General features: G+C 37.9%; 3 protein-coding genes across 3 annotated transcripts; 1 reads left to right on the top strand and 2 right to left on the bottom strand.

Moving 5' to 3' along the window:
• Positions 1-1,135: 1,135 nt before the first annotated feature.
• ddit4 (DNA-damage-inducible transcript 4) lies at positions 1,136-3,463 on the bottom strand. The gene is made up of 3 exons (XM_036572457.1): positions 3,312-3,463; positions 2,729-2,928; positions 1,136-2,316 (listed from the first exon to the last, which is right to left on the bottom strand). The coding sequence occupies exons 2-3, from the start codon at positions 2,871-2,873 to the stop codon at positions 1,826-1,828; spliced, it is 636 nt and encodes a 211-aa protein (XP_036428350.1). The 5' UTR covers positions 2,874-2,928; positions 3,312-3,463; the 3' UTR covers positions 1,136-1,825.
• Positions 3,464-9,130: 5,667 nt separating this feature from the next.
• anapc16 (anaphase promoting complex subunit 16) lies at positions 9,131-13,897 on the bottom strand. Its single transcript, XM_036572459.1, has 4 exons — positions 13,589-13,897; positions 12,156-12,327; positions 11,045-11,119; positions 9,131-9,482 (listed from the first exon to the last, which is right to left on the bottom strand). The coding sequence occupies exons 2-4, from the start codon at positions 12,295-12,297 to the stop codon at positions 9,373-9,375; spliced, it is 327 nt and encodes a 108-aa protein (XP_036428352.1). The 5' UTR covers positions 12,298-12,327; positions 13,589-13,897; the 3' UTR covers positions 9,131-9,372.
• On the top strand, positions 12,323-25,111 carry ascc1 (activating signal cointegrator 1 complex subunit 1). Its single transcript, XM_036572458.1, has 10 exons — positions 12,323-13,739; positions 15,164-15,295; positions 15,397-15,496; positions 15,640-15,737; positions 16,025-16,203; positions 17,330-17,463; positions 18,753-18,872; positions 20,288-20,412; positions 22,558-22,631; positions 24,700-25,111. Exons 2-10 carry the CDS (start codon positions 15,178-15,180, stop codon positions 24,814-24,816), a joined length of 1,065 nt encoding a protein of 354 aa, XP_036428351.1. The 5' UTR covers positions 12,323-13,739; positions 15,164-15,177; the 3' UTR covers positions 24,817-25,111.

The raw sequence follows: 25,111 nt of genomic DNA on the forward strand, positions 1-25,111 counted from the left end.
TTTCAGGAAAGGCAGCAGTGTGAGTGAGAGTGTGTGTTTGCGTATGTCTGTGCGTGAGTCATGTTAGCTGTCGGATTTTGGCAGGCGTTTACATTCCCAGTGAAAGCTAAAACATGCTGAGGCTCACGTTCATCCTCAGCCTGTAGTTCAAACAGCTCATGTGTGCTGATAGTCACAGCTCACTAGAACTGGTCTCTGCTGGATCTGCACTTCTAATGAATACGCTGCTTATTTTCTCTTTTTCTTTCCTCCTTCAACATTGGTAAAACCTTACAAACCAAAGTAGCAGTTCATCAGAGCACATGAATACATTATTTTACACTTCTAAGAATTTTTACCCTTTTATCTATTTTGAACAGAGTATGTTTAACTAATTTTGAGAAGTTTATATGTTACTTTGGTTCATTCTATGTAATGGAGTGGTGTTTGCATTTCCTTCTGTGACCACATAATTAAAGGCATGCTGGAGAGGCTTAAGAAGCAATGAAGTGCCATGAATGCATGGATAACCATGTATTAACATCAGTCTTCAAACATGTAGGTCACTGAATGGCCCGATCAAGAGTGTTCATAACTAAGATACAGCTATCATGGACAGGCTAAAAGGTTACTTCACTCCTAAAAATAAAGGTTTAAAAAGGGGTTCCATAAAACAGTTACTTTCCGTTCCTGAAATAGCTTTTGAAAGTATGGTTCTTTTGTTTTCATTTTTATTTTAAAAGTTAGAGTCCACAAGTCTTAAGCTTTGAAATCATGTCAAGACAGTTTGGTGGGATTCATTGTACTTCTAAACTATTATATTATGGCAGAGGGCAGTTTGGGTGGAGTTTCAGAGCTCTGTCTCATCTTTATAAGCCTTCCCATTACAACTAGAATTAACTTTGACCAATCCCATTTTTCATACCAACTTCACTCTGATAGTGAAGGTCATAATGAAACAAATTCAGCTTATATACTTCTCACTAAAGTAGGCAACCTTTTCTGCACAAATCTGGCCAAGTAGTAGTTTTGCATGCAGCTGAGCTCTTAATTGACTCTTAATTAACCGAGTTCTTAGCCATATGCATATTTTAAGTCTCAAAACAGAATTTAACCCCCCCCCACCACCTCACACACAAAGCACATCACAACTAAGGCATTTCTTCAAAAATAAATTTATTTTCTGTATTTTCTTAAATGAACGTACAAAATGTAACAGAGTATTTGAATATCAAATAAATAATTATGCACAGGAAAATATGCATGGAAAAATAAAAAATATGCAAAAAAATAAAAAAAAGGCATGGGTCCTTTTTAACTGAAGGCCAAAACATCTGTTCACAAAATGGCACTTACTAAATAAAACGTTAAAAACAATCTTCCACGAAACAAGTAAATCAAGTTTCCAAGACAAAATAGCTGCCACAGCAGGTTTCCGCAGAAACTGAGGTAAACATTTCAAAGCAGTCAACAGAACAGCACCTGTCAGGTTAGAAAACTGCCTAAAAGAAGTGCAACATATGAATGCAGTAATCCATAACTTGTACATACAGCAATCGTTGAATACAGGCATGTTTGTCAATTTGACAAACAGTGTACTCAAGTTCTTTTGTATAAAACACCTTGGTGATGACAGGATATGGAGATCTGCTGTCAGGTAATATCTTCACTATTGTAATACAACTTCATTACAGAATACAAGGTTTATTGCCTCTGGCAGTCAGTTATCAAAAGGCAGTCACTTAAGTCCTCAGCTGGCAACATCTTGGATCACCAAAAAGTGACAAGTTTCACCGAGAATAAGACAGCCGCTGGAGGAAGAGGAGACAGAGTTTGTCTTTTGTGTTCAACATTCTTCAATAAGCAGCTCCTCAGAGCTATAGAGTTTCCTCTTGATCACCCTGAAGCCAGTGCTTAGTTTCAGGGCATGTTTCACAACTGGAGCTGAAGACTTGGTAGCAAACAGGCCTTGGATTTTAGGCCAAATGCCTCCCGACTCCAGTCTGAGTACAAGTGTGAGCTGAAAGGTGGGCACAAGGTAAGGGTCGGCCGCTATCTGCCCAGCACACTTGTAGGTGTCCCCCTGCTCCACACATAAGTCAATCAGCGCCCCCCGCAGGCCACACGGCTCACTCGCGGCCAAATGTACTAGCTCCTGGCCGATGTGCTCCAGAAGTTTCTCAGGGATGAGCAGCTTGGAGCAGTGGAGAGTGCAGTCTTTTGCTTCAGTCAGGCTGCGGGCAATCAGCTGCACCACTTCCTTACAGAGGCTCTCTTCCATTGGGTCATAAAACATATCACCATCAAGGGTGGACAAGTCTGGCAGAGATATTGAACCTGAAAGAGAAAATGAGCCGTTAGTTCTGCAAGACATTTGTGAAGAAAAATCAATTCACATTTATTGCATCAGTTACATTTAGTTACTAATTCTCATTGTATTTTGGACCAAAGTAATCCCAAAGCAAGAAGTAACGTAACAAACCTAGGCTCCAATGCTGATGGGCTGGATGTACTAAGCTCTACTGTAGGTCAACTCAGAATCTGGAAGTTCTTTAACCTGGTACCTTTCGCTCATGTTTAAATAGGTTTTTGTCTTAGTTTGATGCTTTTTTAAACTTCTACTCTAGTAATTTTACTGATGTTAACTTAAATGTATCTGGCTACTCCATCCACCTCTATAGCTTGTTAAAAGCCCATTGCATGAGGACATTATTTCAGTTTCAGTCACAAACAAAGCTGAGATACGTACCAGAGTCCGACACATCGTCTCTAATGCTGTTGCCCTCGGAGTCGGAGTCCAGGCTGTGGCTCAGTTTCTGCACCAGGGAGCTCCAGGACAGGCGCTTGGCTGAGGCCTCACTTGCACAAACACCAGCACTTCGCTCTTTATGCATGGCTCTATCCGGCAAGACTTGCTTCTTCACTCGAAATTGAAGTCTGTTTCAACTTCTGCAGGAGAAAAGAAATACAAAAGTGGTTGATATGATGATCAGAACAAAGGCAGTGCTGTTAAGCCAACAGGAAAGAACTTTATAGGGTTAGCTACAGTGCCGGAGAAACCGTAGTTAACTGTTAGCCAGCTGTAACGCATAACGCCTGCACACAAAGAACTGAGAGTGACTACACTTGTTTTTCTGTCTTGCTCGTTTTTTTCTGCAGGAAACACCAACAATTACAACACTAAGTAAGAGGTAAGCTGTAGGCGGTGTGTATTTTGCTGAAACTAGCAAGTTAACGTTAACTACCCGGAATAACCAACAACTCAGAATGAATACAAAGAAAACCAGTGTTTAAAATGATTAAAAACAGCCGCTTTGAAGTCCAACACTTACCAAAATGGAGTCCTTAAGGTACGTTGTCGATGCCAATAAAGTGCTGTGGATAATACAGCTAATGCTCCTTAAAAAACAAAGTGCTGAAAGTAACAAAGGAGCGGTTTTCAGTGCTGTTTCAGTCTGCGCCTCCCCGTCTGTTCCTGCTCCACAGACTGATGTCATGAATCCGAACAAAGCTGTTTAAATAGCTCCGCACCAGCTGCAGCTGTACACGCCCCCCTCGGCAACCCGGCAACCAATCAGCTTTCAGATCCAGAGCCGAGCCTGCCTGGCTTCGCGAAGACTCAGCAGCCAATCAGCGTTCAGCTCACGTCTCGAGCGTTCCACTCTGCCCGGTAACATCAGGCTGTGAGCTGAGCAGATGAAAAACAGCCCCGAAGCCTTTTGTCTCACTGCGGGACAAGTTGGGGCAAAATCTCACGTCCTGCAGGTTCGTAGACCATTTGGGTGGACATTAGTGCTTCATCGGTGTAACACTGATTAGGGCACTAGCATTTATATGCTGGTTTATATGTAATATCTTGTATACATTTGCATAAGCGTAGGCTAAACGAGAACAAGAAGTAGAGGTGGGCACAGTAAGTCAAGTAAAAGTACAGTTACTGAGTCACTTAGAAGTAAAATAGCTTTCCAACACAATTTGAGTAGAAGGCAAGTCAAAAACTCTTCAAAGCGTTTCCTGTTGAACTGCACTGAAACTTTTGGAGTACATCTCAGCATAACTGAAATCTGATAGGCTGTATTATTCTCCTTTTGAAATAATTTGGTCTAAAATCTTAAAAGTAAGAGGTGTGAGCAACAGCAAAGCAGCACAACATATGAAAATAAACACAAAAATGGAATTTGTAGATGTTAATGATTAAAATGCAACCCAGTAAAAAGTAGATTACTCACAAATACACTGTAGAAGTAGAAGATTTGAAAATGTATCAAAAAAATGATAATCCATCAAAAAAGTTGCTACCCATCACTGTGTGGTGGCTGTGGTTGCATATGTATAGGCCACAAAAAAAATTTGCTAACACAACAGTAATATGACAACATATTTGTCTTTTGGCATTTGGTTTGTGTTATTTTATCCTCTAATAGTTAAAGATGTGATCAAAATAGGACAAACTCACCCTAAAAAATGGTTCTTCAAGGGTTCAGTAACATAATAGATAAAGTAATTGATAGAATACAACCTTTTTGGTAGAATCCTTTTTATGTGTGTTTTAATGTAGTATGAATGTGTGAAACATAAAATCCTTAAAAATGCATTTGTATTGAGAAATAATTAGTGACTGTATATCTAAAGGGAAAAGAAACAAGTTTTTAAAGATAAATTAGAAGACTTTTATTCATATATATACTACAGACCACAGTTGGCCTTTTCAAGATAACTTGGGAGAGCTGTTTGGCCTCTGCCCTAGACAGGGTGGAAGAGGATGGGTGGAGGGAACAGCATGGACAATACAACAGCTCACAAATTACAGCCTGGTCAAGCCTGTCTGCCCTAACAGTACAGAAAACAGTGTATCAGTGTGATAAGTGGAGCTCATGCAATTTTCACTTCACTGATATAAAGTTAGTTCTACATACACAACAGTAACTTTTATAAGAGCAATAAAAAGTCATCTTAGGGACAGTAGAAAAACAATTTTGTGTGCTGCCCTAAGATGTATTACAATTCACTGTGTTATTCTTGCAGGCTGAGGAGCTACAAGCTGTAAAGGCAGAATAAGGAGCAGCACTGTAGACAGCAGGCTGTGATGCAATGAAACGTTACTGGGCATGAATCACCCATTCCTGCTCTTAAGGTATCGGCTTCTCCAGCACCTGAATTTTATTATAGTTTACCCATGAAACAAGGGGCTTTAATGCCCACTGCATTTGTAGTAACTTTCAGTGTACTTGCAACATGTTTCAAATAGTGAATGAAAGGAGTTGGACTCTGCATTGACTTGACAGGGTATAGCGCCTCTTGTGTCAGTGTGCAGCATGATGCAATATTGCATGGTCCTAAATAGATTAGCATTCTAGCACAGTTCATCTGATGACATTACAAGAAATACGGTTCTTCCTGATGAAAGCCTAGTCCTGAGATAAGTGACCTGCAGTTGCTGGAGGCGTGCAGGATCGATTCAGATTTCTCTGGTGCAAAAAGTAAAATGAGTTATACAAGTAATCACATATGAAGAATAGTTGTTTGCACATACGCTCTTATAAATAAAATAGATGTAGATGTGGTTCTAGGAAAAATTGTTCTATAGAAACTTTACACTATGTGGACGTTCTTCAAATTCCATAGTCTTAAATCTCATTTACTAAACTGGTTCTTTAAAGAACTGTCCATTTAAAGGTTCCTTAGGCAACCAAAAGTGGTCCTTCTACAATATTGCTCCAAAGAGCTCTTTTTGCCACCTTTATTTTTAAAGGTTATTGTATTTGTATTGTATTGAGTTTTAATCAATTTGTCATTGGCACCTTATGTTCTGATGTAGTTATGTGAATATAAAACATATTATTTAAACCATTGATCTTTGCAGTAAGTCTTATAGCTTGTACAACTCACATGTATCAGTAGAATCATGCAAACTATCATAAATACAGCAAAAAGTAACCTTTTTTGTTTCAGAGTATTTTGTGAGCTAATTTGAGAACCAAAGTTTGGTTCCAGATGTCCCCGCATTTACCCCCCCCGCACAGATTTGTTAGATTCCATCACCTGCACACCTGATATAACAATGAAGTATTATTTAGTCAAACCGGGCAAAGGATGATAATCACAATTAATACTGGGCTTGCTCAATGAGAGGTCTGGACATGTTTAAACAAACACACTGACATACATGAAACTACCACTTATTGTATTAATGTTATTTCTATTCATTGTAATATTAGAGTTCTGTGAGCAAACTAATGCTTACTGACCAGATAAACAGCTTTTTAACTTAAATTTTTTCAGGAGTCTAAATGCTCGGTACTGTCTTTGTAATATGTATATATACATGTGTGTGTGTGTGTGTGTGTGTGTGTGTGTGTGTGTGTGTGTGTGTAAGCATAGTTAAACAATGTTCTCCTCATCTGTTGCTGTCCTCAAATGACCAGGTTGCAATTAAAAGGACTCGTCTGGTACATAAACACCTATAAAACTATAAAGTAGTAGTAGAAAGTGTATGAATGTTTATTCGTTAACAACACTAAACACGCCAGCAGACCACAGGGACATTACACAGCCACTGAGACTTTAGTCTAGGGTGTCAGTGTGTCTGTTATTATAGTTATTATGCCCTCACGTTTTGTACCTGAACCCTTTATTTCTGTGTTATATCATACACCAGATTTTAAAACATTTCAGCCATTTAGACAAAAAAAAATACAACAGACACACATTTAACATGTTAAACTGTTGTGTAAAAATGGAAAATAATGTTCCCATAAAGGATAAAGTGTAAAATAATGCATACAGACATTAAGCTTGTTAATAAGCCCAAGAAAGTTCTTGTAGATATGAGCAGCTCTGAGAGTTACTTCACTCAGCTTGCCAAATGCATGCATACATCCTTATATATGCATTAACTCACAGAAGTTTTTTGGCAGGTAGCCAGATTGCACAGATGTGTTGAGAGTACACGTGAGTGCTGGACAAACTGTTCTCTGTGAGGGATTGAGGGGGAAAAAAACAATGGCACGTGTTCTTTGTCCATGTTCATACCATACAGTATGCCTTCGATGTATATGCTGTATGTTCTGCATCTGCTTTCACTTGCTGAATACAACACAAACTCAGATGAAGCCTCGATCAGCAGCTGTTCAAATGATTATTGGTGATTTTCATTTAAAAACTGCTTTTTAGACTAGGCTTATCTTTGCAGTGAACAAACCAGCCCATAAAGTTCACCATTAAAAATAATAAATGTTAGGCCAAAATGAACAAATACATATTAATGCACATTACTATTTCAGATGGCATTTTTCAAAGTGGCACACTCATAAGATGCTTGAAAAAGGGCTTTAGTGTGAGCAAGTCATGTAGATGGATTAGCAGGGCAACAGGATTCTTTAGGACCCAGCAGTTCACTTTGTTGGGACGGTTACGCCCCTTTATGGAACACAGAGTGGACAATCGCTCAGAGAGCAGAACAGTACATTCTGTACATTCATCCTGCTTTCAATCAGATGCAAAACATCCATCGGAGCGTGCCGGCCCACAGAGCACATATGCCAAGTTTCAGGGAGGGAGTGGCTTGTAAACAGGGGTCAGTGTGTTTTCCTCTCAGAGAAGAACACTCATAACCAAACAGCCTACACAAGAGTCACTGGAGGACTTTGAATGAATTTTTCCTCGAATGCTTGATAAAGATGAAGCCCTCCGTGGCAGGTCTGAGGATGTTTGTGTGCTGAGAGTTTGTTTTGAACAGAATCATCTAGTGATGTCTGTCACCATGTTCAGCTCAGGACAAAGAATGTTGCTTTTCTTTACTATCTCCCCTCAACCCCCCTCTCCTGCTTTGTCTTCTCCTGTTTCTTCAGTCACTGCTGTGAGCTCTCTCTCTCTCTCTCATTGAGGGGGAGGAGAAGCTCACAGTCCGCAGCGCTAAAATTAATAGCGACTGTGCAGGCGTGTGGAAAAACAAAGCCCAGCCTTTCTGTCCTACATCCACGCATATTAAAGCTAGACGCTGCAGGCTGCACAACAGACTAAAGACAAAAACAAACTGGTGCATTTGGTTGAGAGGCTTTTGAATGGAAGTTCTAAATATGTATCCCAGATAAACCAACACTGCATTCGGTTAAACAAAGGAATGATGTTCCAAAAGTTGTAAAAAGAGTCCTTTGAATTTGATAAATTAAACAAGACTGGATCTTTGAGACACAGCAGAAAACTGAAGGATATGATACAGGCTTGGAAATAAAACCTGAAATTAAATGTTAGAGAAAAGGGTACAACTGCAGATCTGGCAGCCAGATCAGCCTATTCTTTGAAATAGATGAAAATACCAAAGGAGGAGAAAGTACAGAGAAACTGTAGTTCAAGTATGAGTGCTATGTCAAAATCTTACTCTATTAAAAGGGGAAGTATGCAGCCAAAAATATACTTGAGTTAAAGTAAATACTTACATAGTACATAAAAGGAAACATATTAAAGTTCATTGTTTGGTGATGCGTGGTGTGAAGACTAATCAGTCATACTAGTTTGAGCACAAAAACAAATGAACATAGTTGTGGATTGTTCCATTTAATATGAATTTGGTTGGATGTTTAATAAAATCAATGGGCCTCATTCACCAACTGTTCTTAAGAATAAATTTCTTCTTAAAACCTACAGTTTTCACAAAGATTCTGACATTCACCAATGTTTCCTTATTTGATATTTGTTCTTAGGTAAGAACAGAATCTACGCACACTTAAGAGCATATAGGTGCCAACAATTCTGAGGTTTAAGAACATATCATGAATCTGACATAGACTTTTTATTTTTCAAAAACAAATAAAAAAAACATAGGAAGATATTGGTGAATGAGGCCCAATGAATTAAAATGTGCAAAAACCTGACTGATTAGCAAGATGTAAAGAGGGAAACTGCCTGGCCTTTGTCATTTGTAACAAGTACTTTGAAGGTCTATGTTAAAATGTAAGGAGCAAAAAAGTATGTAGGGTTTTTTTTCTTGGAAATGTAATTATGTAAAACTAAAAGTATTCAGTTTCAATAATACTTAAAGTTCTAATCTTCTAAAATAACACTTGTGATACATACAGTGATAAAATACCATTATTCAAGTATTTCCCACCCCTCGAAAACACCAATGGAATAACTTTTCTCTCAGATCTCATTTTGATCATATAAGTTAGATTAAAACTTTATTTCCATAATTACATTTACTGTATTAAAAATTTGTCTGTGTAATTTAAGACCATAGTTATACACAGCATAGCTACAGTACTATGTTGAATTGAAAAGTGAAAAATGTGTATAAACACAAGGTATGAAAAGCTTTCTGAATTTGCTTAAGTAAAAAAAAAATTAAATAAAAATACAACAGACAAATTCACACAAGCTTGGATATGCATTTAGTTATGAAGTAGTGAAGCCAAGTAACTGTTCAATAGGTTTATATTTCCACTCGTCGGCTTCCAACTCCTCCACCAGGCTGGCCAGTTTCTCCATACGAGATACTTGCTGATCTGAAAAAGCATGAGAGCACAGCTTATTCAGAATTCATAAAGCAGCTTACAGTAACAATGTTGTTTCTCAGTTACAGTGCTGTGAAAAAGTATTTCCTGATTTCCTCTATTTTTGTATATTTGTCACACTAAATGGTTTCAGATCATCATACAAAAAGTAATACAAGACAAAGGCAACCTGAGTACACAAAGCACAGTTTTTTAAATGATCCTTTCATTTATGGAAGTCTTGTCATGCCATGTGAAGAAGTAATTGCCCCACTAAACTTAACTGGCTGTGCCACCTTTAGGCAGCAACAACTGCAACAGAACGCTTCCTAACTAGAGATCATTCTTTCACATCACTGTGAAAGATTTTTGGACCACTCTTCTTTGCAGAACTGCTTTAATTCAGCCACACTGGAGGGCTTTCAAGCATGAATCACCCATTTAAGGTCCTGCCACTTAATCTCAGTGGTGTTTGAATCAGGACTTTTGACTAGGCCACTCCAAACCCTAATTTTGTTTCTTTTGGGCCATTTCAGAGGTGGACTTGCTCTTGTGCTTCAGATCGTTGTGTTGCTGCATAAACCAATTGCACTCGAGCTTCAGATCACAGACTGATGGCCAAACATCCTCCAGGAAAGTTCTATTTTTGACTCATCAGTCCAGAGAACACAATTATAAAAAGCCTGGGGGTCACCAAGATGTTTTTTTATGAAATGTGAGACGAGGCGTCATGTTTCTCTTGTTTAAGAGTGGCTTTCTCTTTGCTGCACTACCATGGATACCATTTTTGCCCAGTCTCTTTCTAACGGTGAAATCATGAATGCTGAGCTTATCTGAGGTGAGTGAGGCCTGCAGTATCTTAGATGTTTGTCTGGTTTCATTTGTGACTTCCTGGTTGTCACCTTCCTCTTGGAGGACATTTGGTAGGCTGGCCATTTCTGTGAAGATCTGCTACTGTTCCAAGTTTTCTCCGTTTGGAGATAATGGCTCTTACTGTGGTTTGATGGAGTCCCAGAGCCTTAGAAATGCCTTTGTAACTATTTCCAGACTGATGTTTCAACTATAGATATATTTTAAAGAAATATATAAATAAAAGAGGTGTGAGAATCATATCGAGAATCGTAATCAAACCTGGGCATATCTAGTTTGATTGATCCCAATCATCTACTATATGTAGTTCATTTGGATGACTGAATAACTAAGGGGGCAATTACTTTTTTCCCAACTGGTGTTGGATAACTTTTTCCTTCAATGAATAAAACTATCATTTAAAAACTGTATTTGTGTGTGTTCAGGTTGTCTTAGTCTTATATTAAAATCTTCGTGAAGATCTGAAGCCTGTAAGTGTGACAAATATGCAAAAACAGAAGAAATCAGGAGGGGCAAAAACTTCTTCATAGCAGTGTAGCCTTACTCATCAGCACACACTGACCAAGTATGATCAAAATGAGGAATCCGTTAGTCCCAAAGGTGGCATTTGCAATGTCAATAATGGCATAATAATCAGAAAATCTATTTAAAGTTCTTAAAAATATTATAGGTGTTTGAAAATGCAGAGAAACAGTGTCTCTTACCATGCTTCACTTGTTTTAAAGTTGATGCCACTTGGTAACTGAATACCGATTCACACAGAAATCTGTCTGAGCCATCTGAAAAGTAAAGAGCAAAACTTTATGATTTATAGCAGACATCGATGTAAAATACACACTTAAAGAACACACTGTACATAGAACAGATAATCTGAAAGGACTCTGTATGTGCTCTAATAGCCTGTGTTTGCATACTGGGATGGGTAGGATGTGTTATTGCACTCAAAAACAGCTTAATTATCAATGAAAAACAGTGGAAAAACATTACCTAACAATCACTGAACGGAAATCAGTGCCAAAATCAGACAGGAAAGTGTGGAGACGGGCCAAACAGCACCAGCCATCAAACATAAGTCATTCAACATCTCAAACAGCCAACAAAACATGACAACGTCCAACAAAAGTAGTGATCGATCATTATTTGTCTCTCTGCTGTGTTCTCTTTGTGTGTACCCCCCACTGTTTCCAAGCCCACACTCAGCTAAGCACATTAACTGGAGCATGTGCTGAATGGGGTGGCGGAACTGGGACTAGGGGACAGATGGGTTTAAATCCTCATTAATGGCTCCTGTTCTTTCTGGAGGCCAAAGGCTGGCAAGAGCCGTCCGTCTGTGGGCACGCAAAGCAGGGTGCAGGCTGGTGGAAATGCACGTCCCCATGTGGGCAAATGACCCAGACGCCCGGACGCATAATGGAGTCAAAAACAAAAGGACAGCAGCTATTTAGGCGCCCAGTGACACTTCCGTCAGCCCAGACCTTGCAATACCCTTTTATATAATGGAGTGGATATTTTCATAATATATTTTAAGAATTACTACTGCAGTTTATCAATGACTTACTGTCTGAAAATGTAACTTCATTACTACCTTCACAAGCACATTGGATATTAGTATAATTATGTAAGTATATCTGTGAAGAGTCATTATTTCACTGAAAGCAACTGAAGGATGGCTTTGGACTCCTCTATCCAATTTACGTTAAGAACTCACATTGGTCATCTCAATTCAGTGACCGTTTATCATTCCTGTCCTGAGGTGTTGGTGTGTCTCAGTTCTCTGATTAGAACAAAATACAACAGAAGTGACATTTTACAGACCTTCCATCATCTCTCCGGCTCCTTTAGGGTACGTGTAGAGGACTTTTCTTGGAGGAATGAGCTCTGAGGCGCTGAAGCCAGATCCGGTAACAGAGCTGCCGCTCACGCCTCCTGCTGAGGAGGATGAAGATGAGGCGGCCATTTGGCCTTGAGCTGTGTCTGCACACAGGAGCTTTAAAACAATGTTCACATTAGTTTGTCATATACATTTATGCATTTGGCAGATGCTCTTATCCAGAGCGACTTACAATTTACTCATGTTACAGAGGCAGACATATGGAGTGTCAGGAGTATTGCCCAGAGACTCTTACTGGCACGACATGGTGTACTTGCACAGACAGTTCATGTTTTGCAACAATTTGTAAACATCTAGTTGCCCACCCCATTACAGCAGTAATAGCCTCTACTCATCTGGGACGGCTTTACACTAGATGCCAGAATGTTGTTATGAGGATTTGATTGCATTTAGCCACAAGAACATTAGTGAGATCAGGTAGTGTTGTTGGATGATTAGCTCTGGATCACAAATGCCACTCCAGCCCATTCTAAAGGTACTCACAGATGCACCGTCCCACAGCCAAATGCTGGGGGGTCTTGCATCCCTCAAGCGACTGCTCCGGAGTAGAGGTGGGCAATACGGCAAGATATAATATCACAATACTTCGAGAGGTTTTTTTAACGATACAAGATATGTCACAATATTTCTTTTTCGTACATCTGATAAGTTAGAACAGAATAAATAGTGACACATTTTTAAAATCTCATCACAAATTCTGAATCAAATTATTTACATAGCATTTCACGCACTACACTAAATCTAATTAAACACGTCTAATTAGGCTCTCTTTTTAATCAAATATGCTATTGGGACGTGAATTTTAAGTACTGACGTTATCAACGATATACTCAAAAAGGCATATTGCTATAGTGATGTAATTTGTCACGAAAACTTTAAATAACTTTTTTTTAACTTTTAAAAACAATATTTACATCACATTCATTTTTACAGCGATTATACACGCAGTTAAACGCCTGTGTTAGCAACGGGTGCACCTTAAAGTAGCAACATTCGTTAACTAAAGTGTTATTTACAAACTTTGGCAAATATAGTGTAACCATAGCGGGTCCTTTACCACTCAGAAACGTTACTACCGCAACAGGAAACAAATCTGCTGCAGTTCACTAACATTTCGACTCAAATCTTCATCAGAATGGGCTGCTCAGGTGGGAATATATTTGCTTACCTAGCTAGCTTAACTCTTTTGTGACAAGCTAAGCACGCAGCTAAAGCTAATCAGGCCAGAGCACCACTTTACAGCTGATTTTATCATTACTCGCTCTCTATTTATGAGACATCGGACCACCGCTCACCCACAGACAACAATAAGAAGCATGTCATTAAAATATTAGGCGGTATATTTTTAAAACTGTACCTTATCAGCTGCGAACTGCTGGTCCTTCACCTCGTATGATTTCAGTACGCTCTTTAAAAATAGACACTCAGCCACTCAGCGCCATCTACTGATGTGGAGGACATCCGGTAAACAAACGGACGTAGCAGCTCCAGTCGTGAACTTGCGGAAGGTATTTAACGTTAACGTTTAAAGTTGTATTTCTCGTTTGCGTTGCCTAAACCGTGTTTACCTAAACTTACTTTACTTAAAACATGCAGAGCTCGATGTTACTGTGGCTTAAATGTTGGCACGGCTGCGTTGTGCGCCTGCTTCGGCTGTGGTTCTGATATATTAGCCAGAGTTCTGGTGCTGTGTTTCAGTAACTGATATTCAGAGAGAACTACAGCTACTAAGTCACGACGTTTGAAGTCGTTTACAGCCACTAGCTACATGGACAGAAACGCTTTTTAACACCTGTGGACACTTTATTCCTGGTTGTCACTTAAGACACAAGACACCAGCAGAATCTAATGTTTATGTTATTGGAGCTGTGGAAGGAACAGGCTGTTACGATCAGATGTGACCAAAAACGCTTTGGTAATGTAACTTTACATCCCAGGTGTGTAGAGAGCCTAAAGAGGGATTCATATCATGGGGTACATCATTTTACCTACAGAGATGGTGGTGCATCACTGGTGGTTTGCAGCTGTTTAGCTGTCAGCGGGGTTGGGATGTAACAGAATACAATTATTGGGAAAACATATTCAGAATACAGACACTAAGTATCTGTGTTCAGTTTAAGTTACATTTTGAAAAGACAGTATTCAGAATACAGTTACTTTTACATTTTTAAGAGAATATTTACCCACTAAATATTTAAACATTAGCCACTTAACATTTAACACGGAACATGTTTCTATATGTAATATCAATAACAGTAAAATAGTGATAACACTGCATGTACCTGCCCTGTATGTACATTAGAAATACATTTTGGGCCAAAAGCATAGAACTATAATAAAACACTGTCTCGGGCATCAGGCAAGATATTCTTAACCATTTCATGTAGTGACTTTCTGTGAGGTAGATTTTTGAGGCATTAAACACTTTGGGTGTCTAGTTCTCATCATTAATGTTGTAAACAATTATGAATTGGTGAGTTTCTCTAGAATGGAGCTACACATCGGATCACTCTGAATGACTTTGTCTACATTTTAGTGATATAATTTTGTAGAACCTTTTAAAAAAAAGTTGAACTCTTGTTTAATAATCGGTGAATAAATGAGTTCCAACAAGTGTCAAATTGCAGATCTTTAGCCTTGTGGCACCTGCTTGACAGCTGAATCTTGGCTGTAACTAAACCTTCTAGAAAGTTAGTGATGATCAACATCCCTCAAAATCAGCATGAAATGTATATGATGGGGCTTGAAGAGAGTCCTTGATTTGCCCTTCATACTTAAACTTAACGAGTGGTTCAAGATCTCCCAAACTTGACTTAATACTACTTGGAAGTATCTGCTGATGGTGCTTTTCCCATTTATCCAATATTTATGTTCAAGGTTGTTGAGAATAATTACTAACATAATGTTATATTGACTTTTATTCTCTTTCAAGAGATCTAGATAATTATGGATATTTTGCGGCCTGCACTTATTAACATCAATGGGAGAATTTACAGGAAAAATCCTGTTAAAGAGGAACATTATGAAGATGAAGAGGAGGAGGATTTCTCATACTCTGGACCAGGTTTGCTAGCCCCCAAAATGGCTACATTACAACAACTATTAGTCTTTGCACAACATTGTTTCAAGTGGTGCACCTTAATCCTGATTCTTCTGTTTTTACAGTCGCAGATCAGTGCATGGATGAACCTTGTGACGGTGTTAATATTGAACAGACCGAAAAGGGTTTTCGTTGTGCCATAGATGTCCCAAGTGTTCTTTACAAGTCAGTAAATATTGACTGTGTTTTAATGTCATGTTGAAATGTCTCCAATTTTTACCAATGAACAATTTGTTCATTCTTCATAATGACAGGTGTATCACACATTTAGATGATTTATTCTGCACATTGATTTCCTATTTTCAAAGGTACATCATTGGAAAGAAAGGAGAGACGCGGAAACGGCTTGAATCAGAAACCAAAACTTCAATCAGTATTCCCAAACAAGGAGTGGAGGGACAGATAGGTCAGAGATTTTTGTGTGCTGTTTTATTCTTCCATTAAAGCTAAAATTTAAAATTAATCTTTTCAGGTTCATAACAAGATGTAGCATGGAGAAATACATCCGGACTCGGCTTGTTGTCATCACACAATGTTCATTTCGATGTTTGCACATACGCAGCAGTGCGGTTATATTTGAGTGTTGTACTGTCATGTGGTGAAGAACATCTGGTTAGTGGTTTGTACAGTATGTTCTCTTCTTGTTCTGTGTGCACAGACGGAGGTGCATCTGTGTTTTCTGTGGTTTTGCAGTGATCACAGGACCTCAGAAGTCTGCAGTGGCATCAGCCGTTACTCGTGTAGAGGTTTTGATAGAGAGTTTCCGCAGGAAGCAACCATTCACCCATTTCCTGTCCTTCGCGCTTAACCACCCCCAGGTCCAGGAGGGGTTCCAGCGCTTTAAGGAGGAAGTACTGGAGCACTGTTCTCAGGTGGGCCGGCAGACTCTACTTAAGAAAGCTGTGGTAAAATTTTGAACAGTGGTATCACAAATTATTATTCAGATTTTACTGATGAATTAATATCATGCTGAATATAGAATATGCGCTCACAATAGGGTTATAACAATACAGCATTATATTGTATTGAATTATATCACAGCATATTGAATTGTATCTTATCACTGTATCATGACCAGCTTGTGTCTAGTGTATTAGCTTTGGGCTAACATATTAGCTTGTGGCTGGAGTGTTAAATTGGGACACATTTGCGTAAGGACACATTTTCAGCCACTGTTTATTTGTTGTATCGAAAAAGGTATTGAATGGAGACACCACTGTATTGTATTAAATAATTATGAATTTTGTGAATCGTTACATCTAGGGCTAAAAGATGAATCGGTTAATTATTTATTAATTTATCATTTCCAAATCAAAATTGCAGTTTGAAAGGGTGCAATTTTCAAATTGCAAAAACTTCGGTTTTAATTATAGCCTACATTTTCAACAGTGTTGTCCTTTTTTCCTCCTGCAAATTGTAGTGCACAGTTTCTATGTATTTGTTGGGTTTAACATATTGGAAAAAAATAAAATGCAAACTATGCTAAATATAACAGTGTTACAAACAATACGTAATATGTACAATGTATTTTATATATTGTATACAAATATAAACAATATGTTAAATTCTGCAGATAAATTGCATTAAATGAATAGAAGTGTGTTTTCTGAAGAGGAATGATATTAATATTGTAGTTAATTTATTTATTTATTAATTAGAATTAATATTATACCTCATGTAGTGACTATAGAGTATGTGCTTCCAACATGTACATGAGGAACTGGAATATGGTGAAAAGGCCTTAGTATAATGCTGCTCCTTTGTCAGAGCATACAAAACACCAGCAGAACATGCTGTGAAGAAGTGTATTGTTTGTACAAAACAAAAAATATTACTGTTATCTTTTTGCTAACAGACTTCAGACAAGACCATGAGTTAAAGGTCATTCTGAATGTATGTTATATGAATTTTAAAGACTGTTTTTTTGAAATGTGCATGTTCCTCTTTTATCGCTAGTGTGAGCTTTTTTCACTTGGTGCATCTGTATGTTCTCTGCAGGATTTGGGAGTGGATGAGAGCATCTTTCAAAACCCAGCTAAACTGCACCTCACCATAGGAACTATTGCCCTGCTGAATGAACAGGAAGTGATGCGAGCATGTGAGCTGCTGCAGCAGTGTCAGGGCTTTATCAGGTGAGTGTCTGAGACACAGTCTGGTTTCATAAACATTGACTGTGTCTAGTTGTGAGCCAAGTTACACTGTCAGTGGGGAATTCTCTTCTTGTGTTAGAAAAGAATTACATATTTTTTCACATCTGGACCTCTTTAATATTTACTTGACAGATTTTAGACAGCTCTGTTATAAAAGAATGAAACATTTGTAATTATGCCTTAATCTGTCCACATAGAGAGTGGTTGGCATCTGTGCTGGGATGAGAATTTCCTCCTACCAGTAATTTACTTGCATTATTTACATGATCACTTGCAGAGGGATAATTGGGTTTGTGTGTTAATATTCAGTGATGAAAATAGTTTTTCACTATCTAACATTGCCATTTTTGATATTTCGATGTTGTAAGTGATAAGACTGAAGCCCTGCTAAAAAAAAAATCAGTGTCATGTCATAACTGATAGCCTTGAAAGCTCAGGTGTAGGAAGTTAATATTTCTAAGGTTATGTGTAAGAATTAATACACTATTGGTAAGCTTTCCAGACAGGGATAAGGCCTACTAAACAGCATCCTGAAAGGAGATTCTCCACTGAAACAGGTAAAACCTAATCACTGTCCAGGAAACTGACCATGACAAAGTTTGGGGACCCCTGGTCAAATGATTTTTGGATTTGTGAATTTTAAATACACCTCCTCTACAGAGAACACACTTCTGCACTACTTTTAGTGCACTACTGTTGATTTGGTGAATTTAACATATTGGGTAAAAATAAAACATGAAATTAAAAGTTATGAAACATTTTGTATTTATGTTATTTTGTATGATAAATTAACCTCAAATAAATAGACATTGTTCTCTAAAATTTGCAGTGTCATATTTAAGTTTGTTCCCTGTAGAAAGTGTGTCAACTTATTTTCACTTAGAATCAAGGGTGTCAATAAGGAGTTTGTTTCTCGCTTTGCTGTAGTAACAGCCTCTACTCGTCTGAGAGGGCTTTACACTAAATGTTACAACATTGTTGTGAGGATTTGATTGCATTCAGCCACAAAAGCATTCAATTTTGTCATTTGGCATGGTGACCTTAGGCTCACGTGTGGCTGCTACAGGGTATTGGTGATGTTTTTCAATAGAGGTTATACCAGCTATGTATGCACAGTTGAATGCCTGCATCAGCAAAGGTCGCAGGTTAAAGTAGCTGAATTTCTTAATTAGATGGGATATCTGAATACTTTTGACTATATAATGTGTTTGTTGATGCAAAATATCTTTTTATAAAAACATTAATCATCTTTTTGTGCTGTGTTTGTGCAGGGATGTAACAGAAGGGAAGCCCTTAGCTCTGGAGGTAAGAGGGATTGAGTACATGAACGATGACCCCTCCATGGTGGATGTCTTGTACGCTAAGGTCATCACTCAGGACGCCTCTGATAGGTAAGAAACATAGCCAGTTAATTACATAAGTCTCCAAATGCTGCTTCTAATGCTTTACTATGCTGTGAAAAGAGGCTAACAACTAACAAATAACTGGTAAGTCTTTAAAAAAAAAACTTTAGTGGAGGAGTTTTTTTTTGTATCACATTCTTCTTTTTCACTGGTAAACTTCACTATAGCTATGTTTCCATCCAATGTTTTTTTTTTTACAAAAGATGTTTTAAAGAAATTTAGTGGATAAATTTGTTGACATCAAATGCTATGAAAACCTACGTTGGGCACTTCTTTGGGGGGGGGGAGTAACACATTTACACATAGATTTAGCATCATGTGTCCCTCATGTGCCTTTTACAACAAACATAAACAAACACAAACAGCATGGCGCAGACTTATAGCTAAATAGAGGAGGAGATGACAGTGTTTTTAAAGGGAATGCTGGTTTTAGGGATGTCAAGGAAACCAAAGGTACACAAATTGCTGCATATATAACATTAGAGAGGAAACATGTCAAACATAACTTAAGCCTAAACTTATGCGGTCAGTTTTTTGCAGGAAATGACATCATTAGGTAAATAATTTTTATCGCTAAAGGTCAGTTTGAGGGAAACACGCAGCTGGGCAGCAAAACCGCAAACATTTTTTGCACTTTTTCATTTTATTGATTGCAGTTTGCATCGATGGAAACATAGCTGTTGATCATGCCATTAGAACTGTCTGCGCGAGCAGAAAAATAAATGAGAGTTAAATATGTGTTTTTAATTTTTAGCATCAATGAAATATATACATTTGACCAAAATGTATATTACTATGTATATTATTTGCTATGTATATTACTATGTATGTAATTCTAGGAAAAACAGTTATGTATGTAACAGTTATGCTAGGGACGCACTGATCATAAATGTTTATAGACGATTCCAGTAATCGGCCATCCACAATCCACAATTGATTTTTATTAGCCTTTTTTTTTATTTTAAGTTAACACTGTGGGCACAAATGAATGCATAAAATTCATTAGACAAGCATGCAATATAAAGTATGCAATTATTTATATTTATATTTTTCAATTTTAAATAATTTGCTTTAATTAACATGAATCTAATAAAGTGCTACATCAAAAGTATTTGGAAACAGGTTATTTAGCAAAATGAGTCATACATAATTATGCTTCAACATTCTGGTACAGGTGTAGCAGCAGCATTCAGATACAGTGTGAGTGCACATACCGGCCCCACATTATTTACATCATAAAACTGAAACACAGATCTGCCAAAATAAAAGCAATAAACTGACCAATATCCAATTTTGTGTTTTTTTGCAAAAACCTGCTGATTCCGATCTTTGCCAGTTTCGATTGTGCATTTCTGATATACACATAGCTGCTTGCATGTACATTCATGAATCTGTGTGTACAGATTGCAGCAGATAGCAGACAGGCTGGTGGAGAGTTTTGTAGCAGCAGGGCTGATGGTGAAAGAGTGGGACAGAGTGAAGCTTCACGCCACTGTCATGAACACACTGTTCAGAAAGGATCCTTCAGGTATGTGTGCACGATACCCACATTAACTCAGCATGTCTAATCATCAGAGTGTTTGTCCTTCACCACAGCGTACCGCATGTTCTGTTTGTGAATCAGAATATGTTCTCAGTGTTCCTTCACTGGTACTTGGCATTCCTTTCAAGGGCACACCAAAGTAGGGCACACATGCATGATATAACTCAAGATTAGTTATCTGTTCAGAGTTTTTGTGATCTTTGTCTCTGCAGTGCATGGAATGTCAAAATCAACCTCACTGGAGTTTTTATAGCTGCATTTACATTTTTTATTGCACCTGTGGCACTAATGTCAGTACATGGAAAGATAGAGCTAGATCACTACTTCAGTGAAGACATTAGTAAGGCCTTCATCCGTCTTGATGTCCACGTCACATTTTTGAGGTTTCATGTATCATAACCAAACAATTTTAATTTCTACATAACCATTTTCCGAACTGTCTTTATTTCTTACAGTTAAACATGCTGTTTGTAGCTATGCCTTTGACACTGATATGTAAAAGACCTCGTTTGATAGGCTGCTCTGTTATTGCGCCTCCATCAAAAAGCAGTCTGTGCTGGAACACTCTTTATAACATCATTGTGAATGGACGGAGCTAAATTGCTATAGGTTGAATAGGCAGATATACACTACCACACTTGATTGTATGCTTGAGTTTCCTGAAGGTATTTTTATGTAAGGCTTATGCTTAAAAGTTTCAAAGTTGTTACTAAGACAAGTATAAATATTATTTTAATACATATGTATCAATTTATATCCAAAACAAATAGAACAACAACAAAATTGAATAATATTTTGAAACAAGTAGTTTTCATTTAGTACTTAAGTGAAATTTAGAGTTGTTAAATGTAGAGAACCACGATCATGATAGCATCCTAATTCCATGGGTTTCTAATTAAAGTGATTTTGGGGAATTAACGTCTTTTAACCAAGCACTTGTGTTGTAACAAGGAAGGCTGAGTCTAAATAGCCCTATTTGGCATAAGGCCAATATTTCTGAAAGGACCATTATATAGTTGAGGAACGAATAATGATTTCAAACTGACAGAATTCATATATTTTACTTACTACATCAAACTGTGTTATTAAATTAATATTTTTGAAACTTGTTCATGATCTGAGCACTTTAAAGGTGTTGCTGAAGGAGCACAGCAAGTTTTCCTGACCGAGCAGACAGGACCTCAATAGACTTGGAGTTGGCCACTTGTTTTTTTCACAAGCAGCTGATATTAGATGTGTGTGGTCATGGTGGATGGACAGTGTGTTCCTCTTCGCTGCCAGATATTCCCTACATTACACAACCTGTAAATCACACCAGCTAATCTCATATAGCCATCCTAAAACTCATACATCCACTTTAATTAGCTTGGTTTAAAACTAAGCTGGCATGTTTTGAGAGCTTAAAAGGCTGTCTATTTTTTAAAGAAATAATTGCCTTTGTAGCAGGTTTGTTGAATCCAGCAGTAAAACAACGAAGCTATATGTGACCTCACTCTGCACTTAAGAGCTGTCAGCAGTCCTAAATCTAATAGCTGTCACCCAAATGCCACAGTGAAGAGGTAACCTGCAGTGACAGCAAAGCCACATTCTTTAAAATTATGACTGTATCAGTGGCTGCAGTGGTGATACTGAGCTCTTGCCTGCAATCCTGCCTGATTCTGCTGGCTTGGTGAGAGTATGTGTGTGTGTTAGTGAGTGAGTAAGTGTTTTTGTGAGCAGTGCAGGGTGTTTTTCAGCTCCGGTAACAAAGAACTCATTGAGCTGCTGTGAGTGGAAGGTGGCCAGCGCCGCAGTAGCGCTCTAACAGCCACGTTGCTTTCTAAAGGAAGCCAGGTCGTGTTTACCGGCTGCGACGTAGGGCTCCGTTTCAACAAGAGGCTTGCTTTGTTCATTTGTTGTTGTGGTGGCTGCATCTGTGTTGACATTAAGGAGAAACAGTGCTGTTTTCAGTTTGACAGAGCTCAATAACCCCAGTTATCCATTCACCTTCCCAAGCCTTCCAGTGCCACACATTACACACAAACAGAGAGAAATGTGTTTATTTGGTTATGGAGCGATGTGAAATGTGACATGCTTTAACAGAAGTATGTGTTTCTGCTGTTCTCTGATGCTTGTCTTTCTGTTTCTCAGTGGAGGATAAAGGAGGCCCAGGAAGGCAGAATATGAAGGATCGAGAAGCTTTTGATGCCAGAAATATTTTGGAGGTGAGAACTGATAGCTAAACTTTTCCCCTCAAATAATAGTATGGCTGTCAAAATAAATTAGTTAAACCCAATTAAAAAAAGATACATTGATTAAAATTTCCTTCTCAATGAATCAGCAGTGATTAGTTGGCAGTTGGCGTAATGAAAATGCTTATTTTACATTCTGAGAAACCGAGACTAATAGGCACACAGATTTATATGAATTTTTCTCCCAGTGTTGTACCTTTACCATATCTGTATTGGCCCGGATATTGGCATTTAAATACAGTATCAGTATCAGCAATTGAGAATACTGATACTAAGCAATTTCTGTCATGCTCACCAGCTACTGATGCTTGCATGAGCGCCAGTAGATGAAGCTAAGGCAAACATGTCAGTGATGTGGAATTATTTCATGCTTGAGACAAGCAATAGTAAAAACTCTCATTGCAATATCTGGAATCAGGCATGACTGGCAAGATTTTCAATACATCAAATTTAAATAAGCATTTAAAGATAAACCATGTCGAAAAGCTCAGTGACTTTTCATAGCTTCAAATATGAGGTTGTCCAACTGGTAAATGCATTTCATTCATGCTCAATATGTTTTATTTGTAACGCAGAACTCTACTTTTACCAAAATACAATATTTAAAAAAAGTGGCATGGTATAAATATCAGAATTTCTAGGCCACTATCTAGTCTTTGGGATTTTTAGTATTGGGACTTGTTATTGGCAGGTAGTTGAGAATCAAATATCAGTATCTTAAGTGCAATTTAAAGGCGTCCTTGTTTGTTTGTCCAATAAAGATTTTTTTTAAAGGGCCATGTATAGTTTGTTATTCATTCAAGTCTATTTTTTGTTGTTTGACCTTTTTTTTAAAAACTCTGTCACTCAATTAATTGTCAACATAGCTGGCAGATTACATGATTATGTAAGCCTCCTTATCCTGCTTTAATAAACAACAAAATATTGTAAAAACTTGATTGCATGATTTTAACCTGTATAACAAGACAACACCAAAAATATAGTTTCTGTTTTTACACAGCCAGTGTAAGCCTTTAATGTGTAGTATAACTGTAGATAAAAGGAGCACACTGTTCACTGAGCAAGAGGCATTATGCTGCAGTGTCCACTCTCACTCATACAGAGAAAGCTGGCGTTTTCTGTCTGTTTGATATTTGCTGTCTGCGTCACCATAATCTGTTTAAACAAGGCTGACTGAGTGTGCTCGTTTTTTATCGTGACTTGTCTTGAATATTCTGAAGCTTATGAAGAAAGTGATTAGTTAGATACAGTGGTGTGATAGATAAGAGTCAACTTAATTCTGCAGGTTGGTGTACTTTATAGATTCTGATCACTTAAAACTGAGAGCAGCCTTCTAACCTTTTATTCCCTTTCCATACTGAAAAGCGTATTACAGTACTTTTAGGTGAAAAATGTCACTAGCAATACCTTCCTGATAAACACTTCAGGTTAATTTGCATCTAATGCCCCCTGCTGGCGATAAAAGAATTACAAGTTGTTTTTTGCGGGGCTCAACAAGCACATAGTGTTAAACTACCATTCAGTGCTCTCACAGTTCGTAGTTATTAAAAATTTGATGTATGACGTCCTTTCCAGAAACCTGTAATTAAGTTTTCTCAGATCCACTTTGCACTGTAGGGTGAATAAAAGTAGATTGAATTTAGTCAATATCACTTGACTAGTTAAATCAGATTTTGGAGGGAGGAATTTGTATAAATTCATGGAAAGAGAACACAAACATGCATTCATTTTTTTTGTGTGTGTGTGTGTGTGTGTGTGTACAGGACCCTGAAACTGATCCTTTATTTTTGAGATATGAGTTTGTGTATAAGCAGTAAGCTGTATCTGTTGTCTTACATGATACAGAAGTTCTGCCCAGTATTCACAGCAGACATTCTTGCATGTTGCCAGAGTTTGTTAGTGAGTAAATGTTCTATCATCCTATGTCCCTGGTTTTAATGTGATACTTGATCTCTCTCTCTTGCTTTCTCTCTTTCTCTTTCTCTTTCTCTTTCTCTCCTCTCTCTCTCTCTCTCTCTCTCTCTCTATGTCTCACTCACAGATGTTTGGAGAATTTTATTTTGGAGCGTGCAAGTTGGACTCTGTGCAGTTATCTCAGAGGTTCTCCTCTGATTGTACAGGATACTACTGTTCAGCTGGACATGTCACCTTCTCCTGACCTGCTGCCCCTGTACAAATGCAAACAGATGCTTATGGAATAAGATAAACTCATACTGAGTCTTTTTTATTACGAAGTTTATTTCCCACTGTTGTGGGATTTGGAAGCCTGGAGAGTAAGCACATGTTTCTCTGAGTTACAGTCATGGTATCAGTGAGAGAAAAAAAACTTGTCTCTTCTGATAATTTACCATTTATATCTGATGTGTCTGTAGCAGACTAGAGTCGCATGCTATCAGTAACAATATAATGTTATTACATTAAAAAACCTCATCATCCTATCTTCAGTGCTTATT

The sequence above is a fragment of the Colossoma macropomum genome, unplaced genomic scaffold (genome assembly GCF_904425465.1).
Source record: "Colossoma macropomum unplaced genomic scaffold, Colossoma_macropomum, whole genome shotgun sequence".
Classification (NCBI taxonomy): Eukaryota; Metazoa; Chordata; class Actinopteri; order Characiformes; family Serrasalmidae; genus Colossoma; species Colossoma macropomum.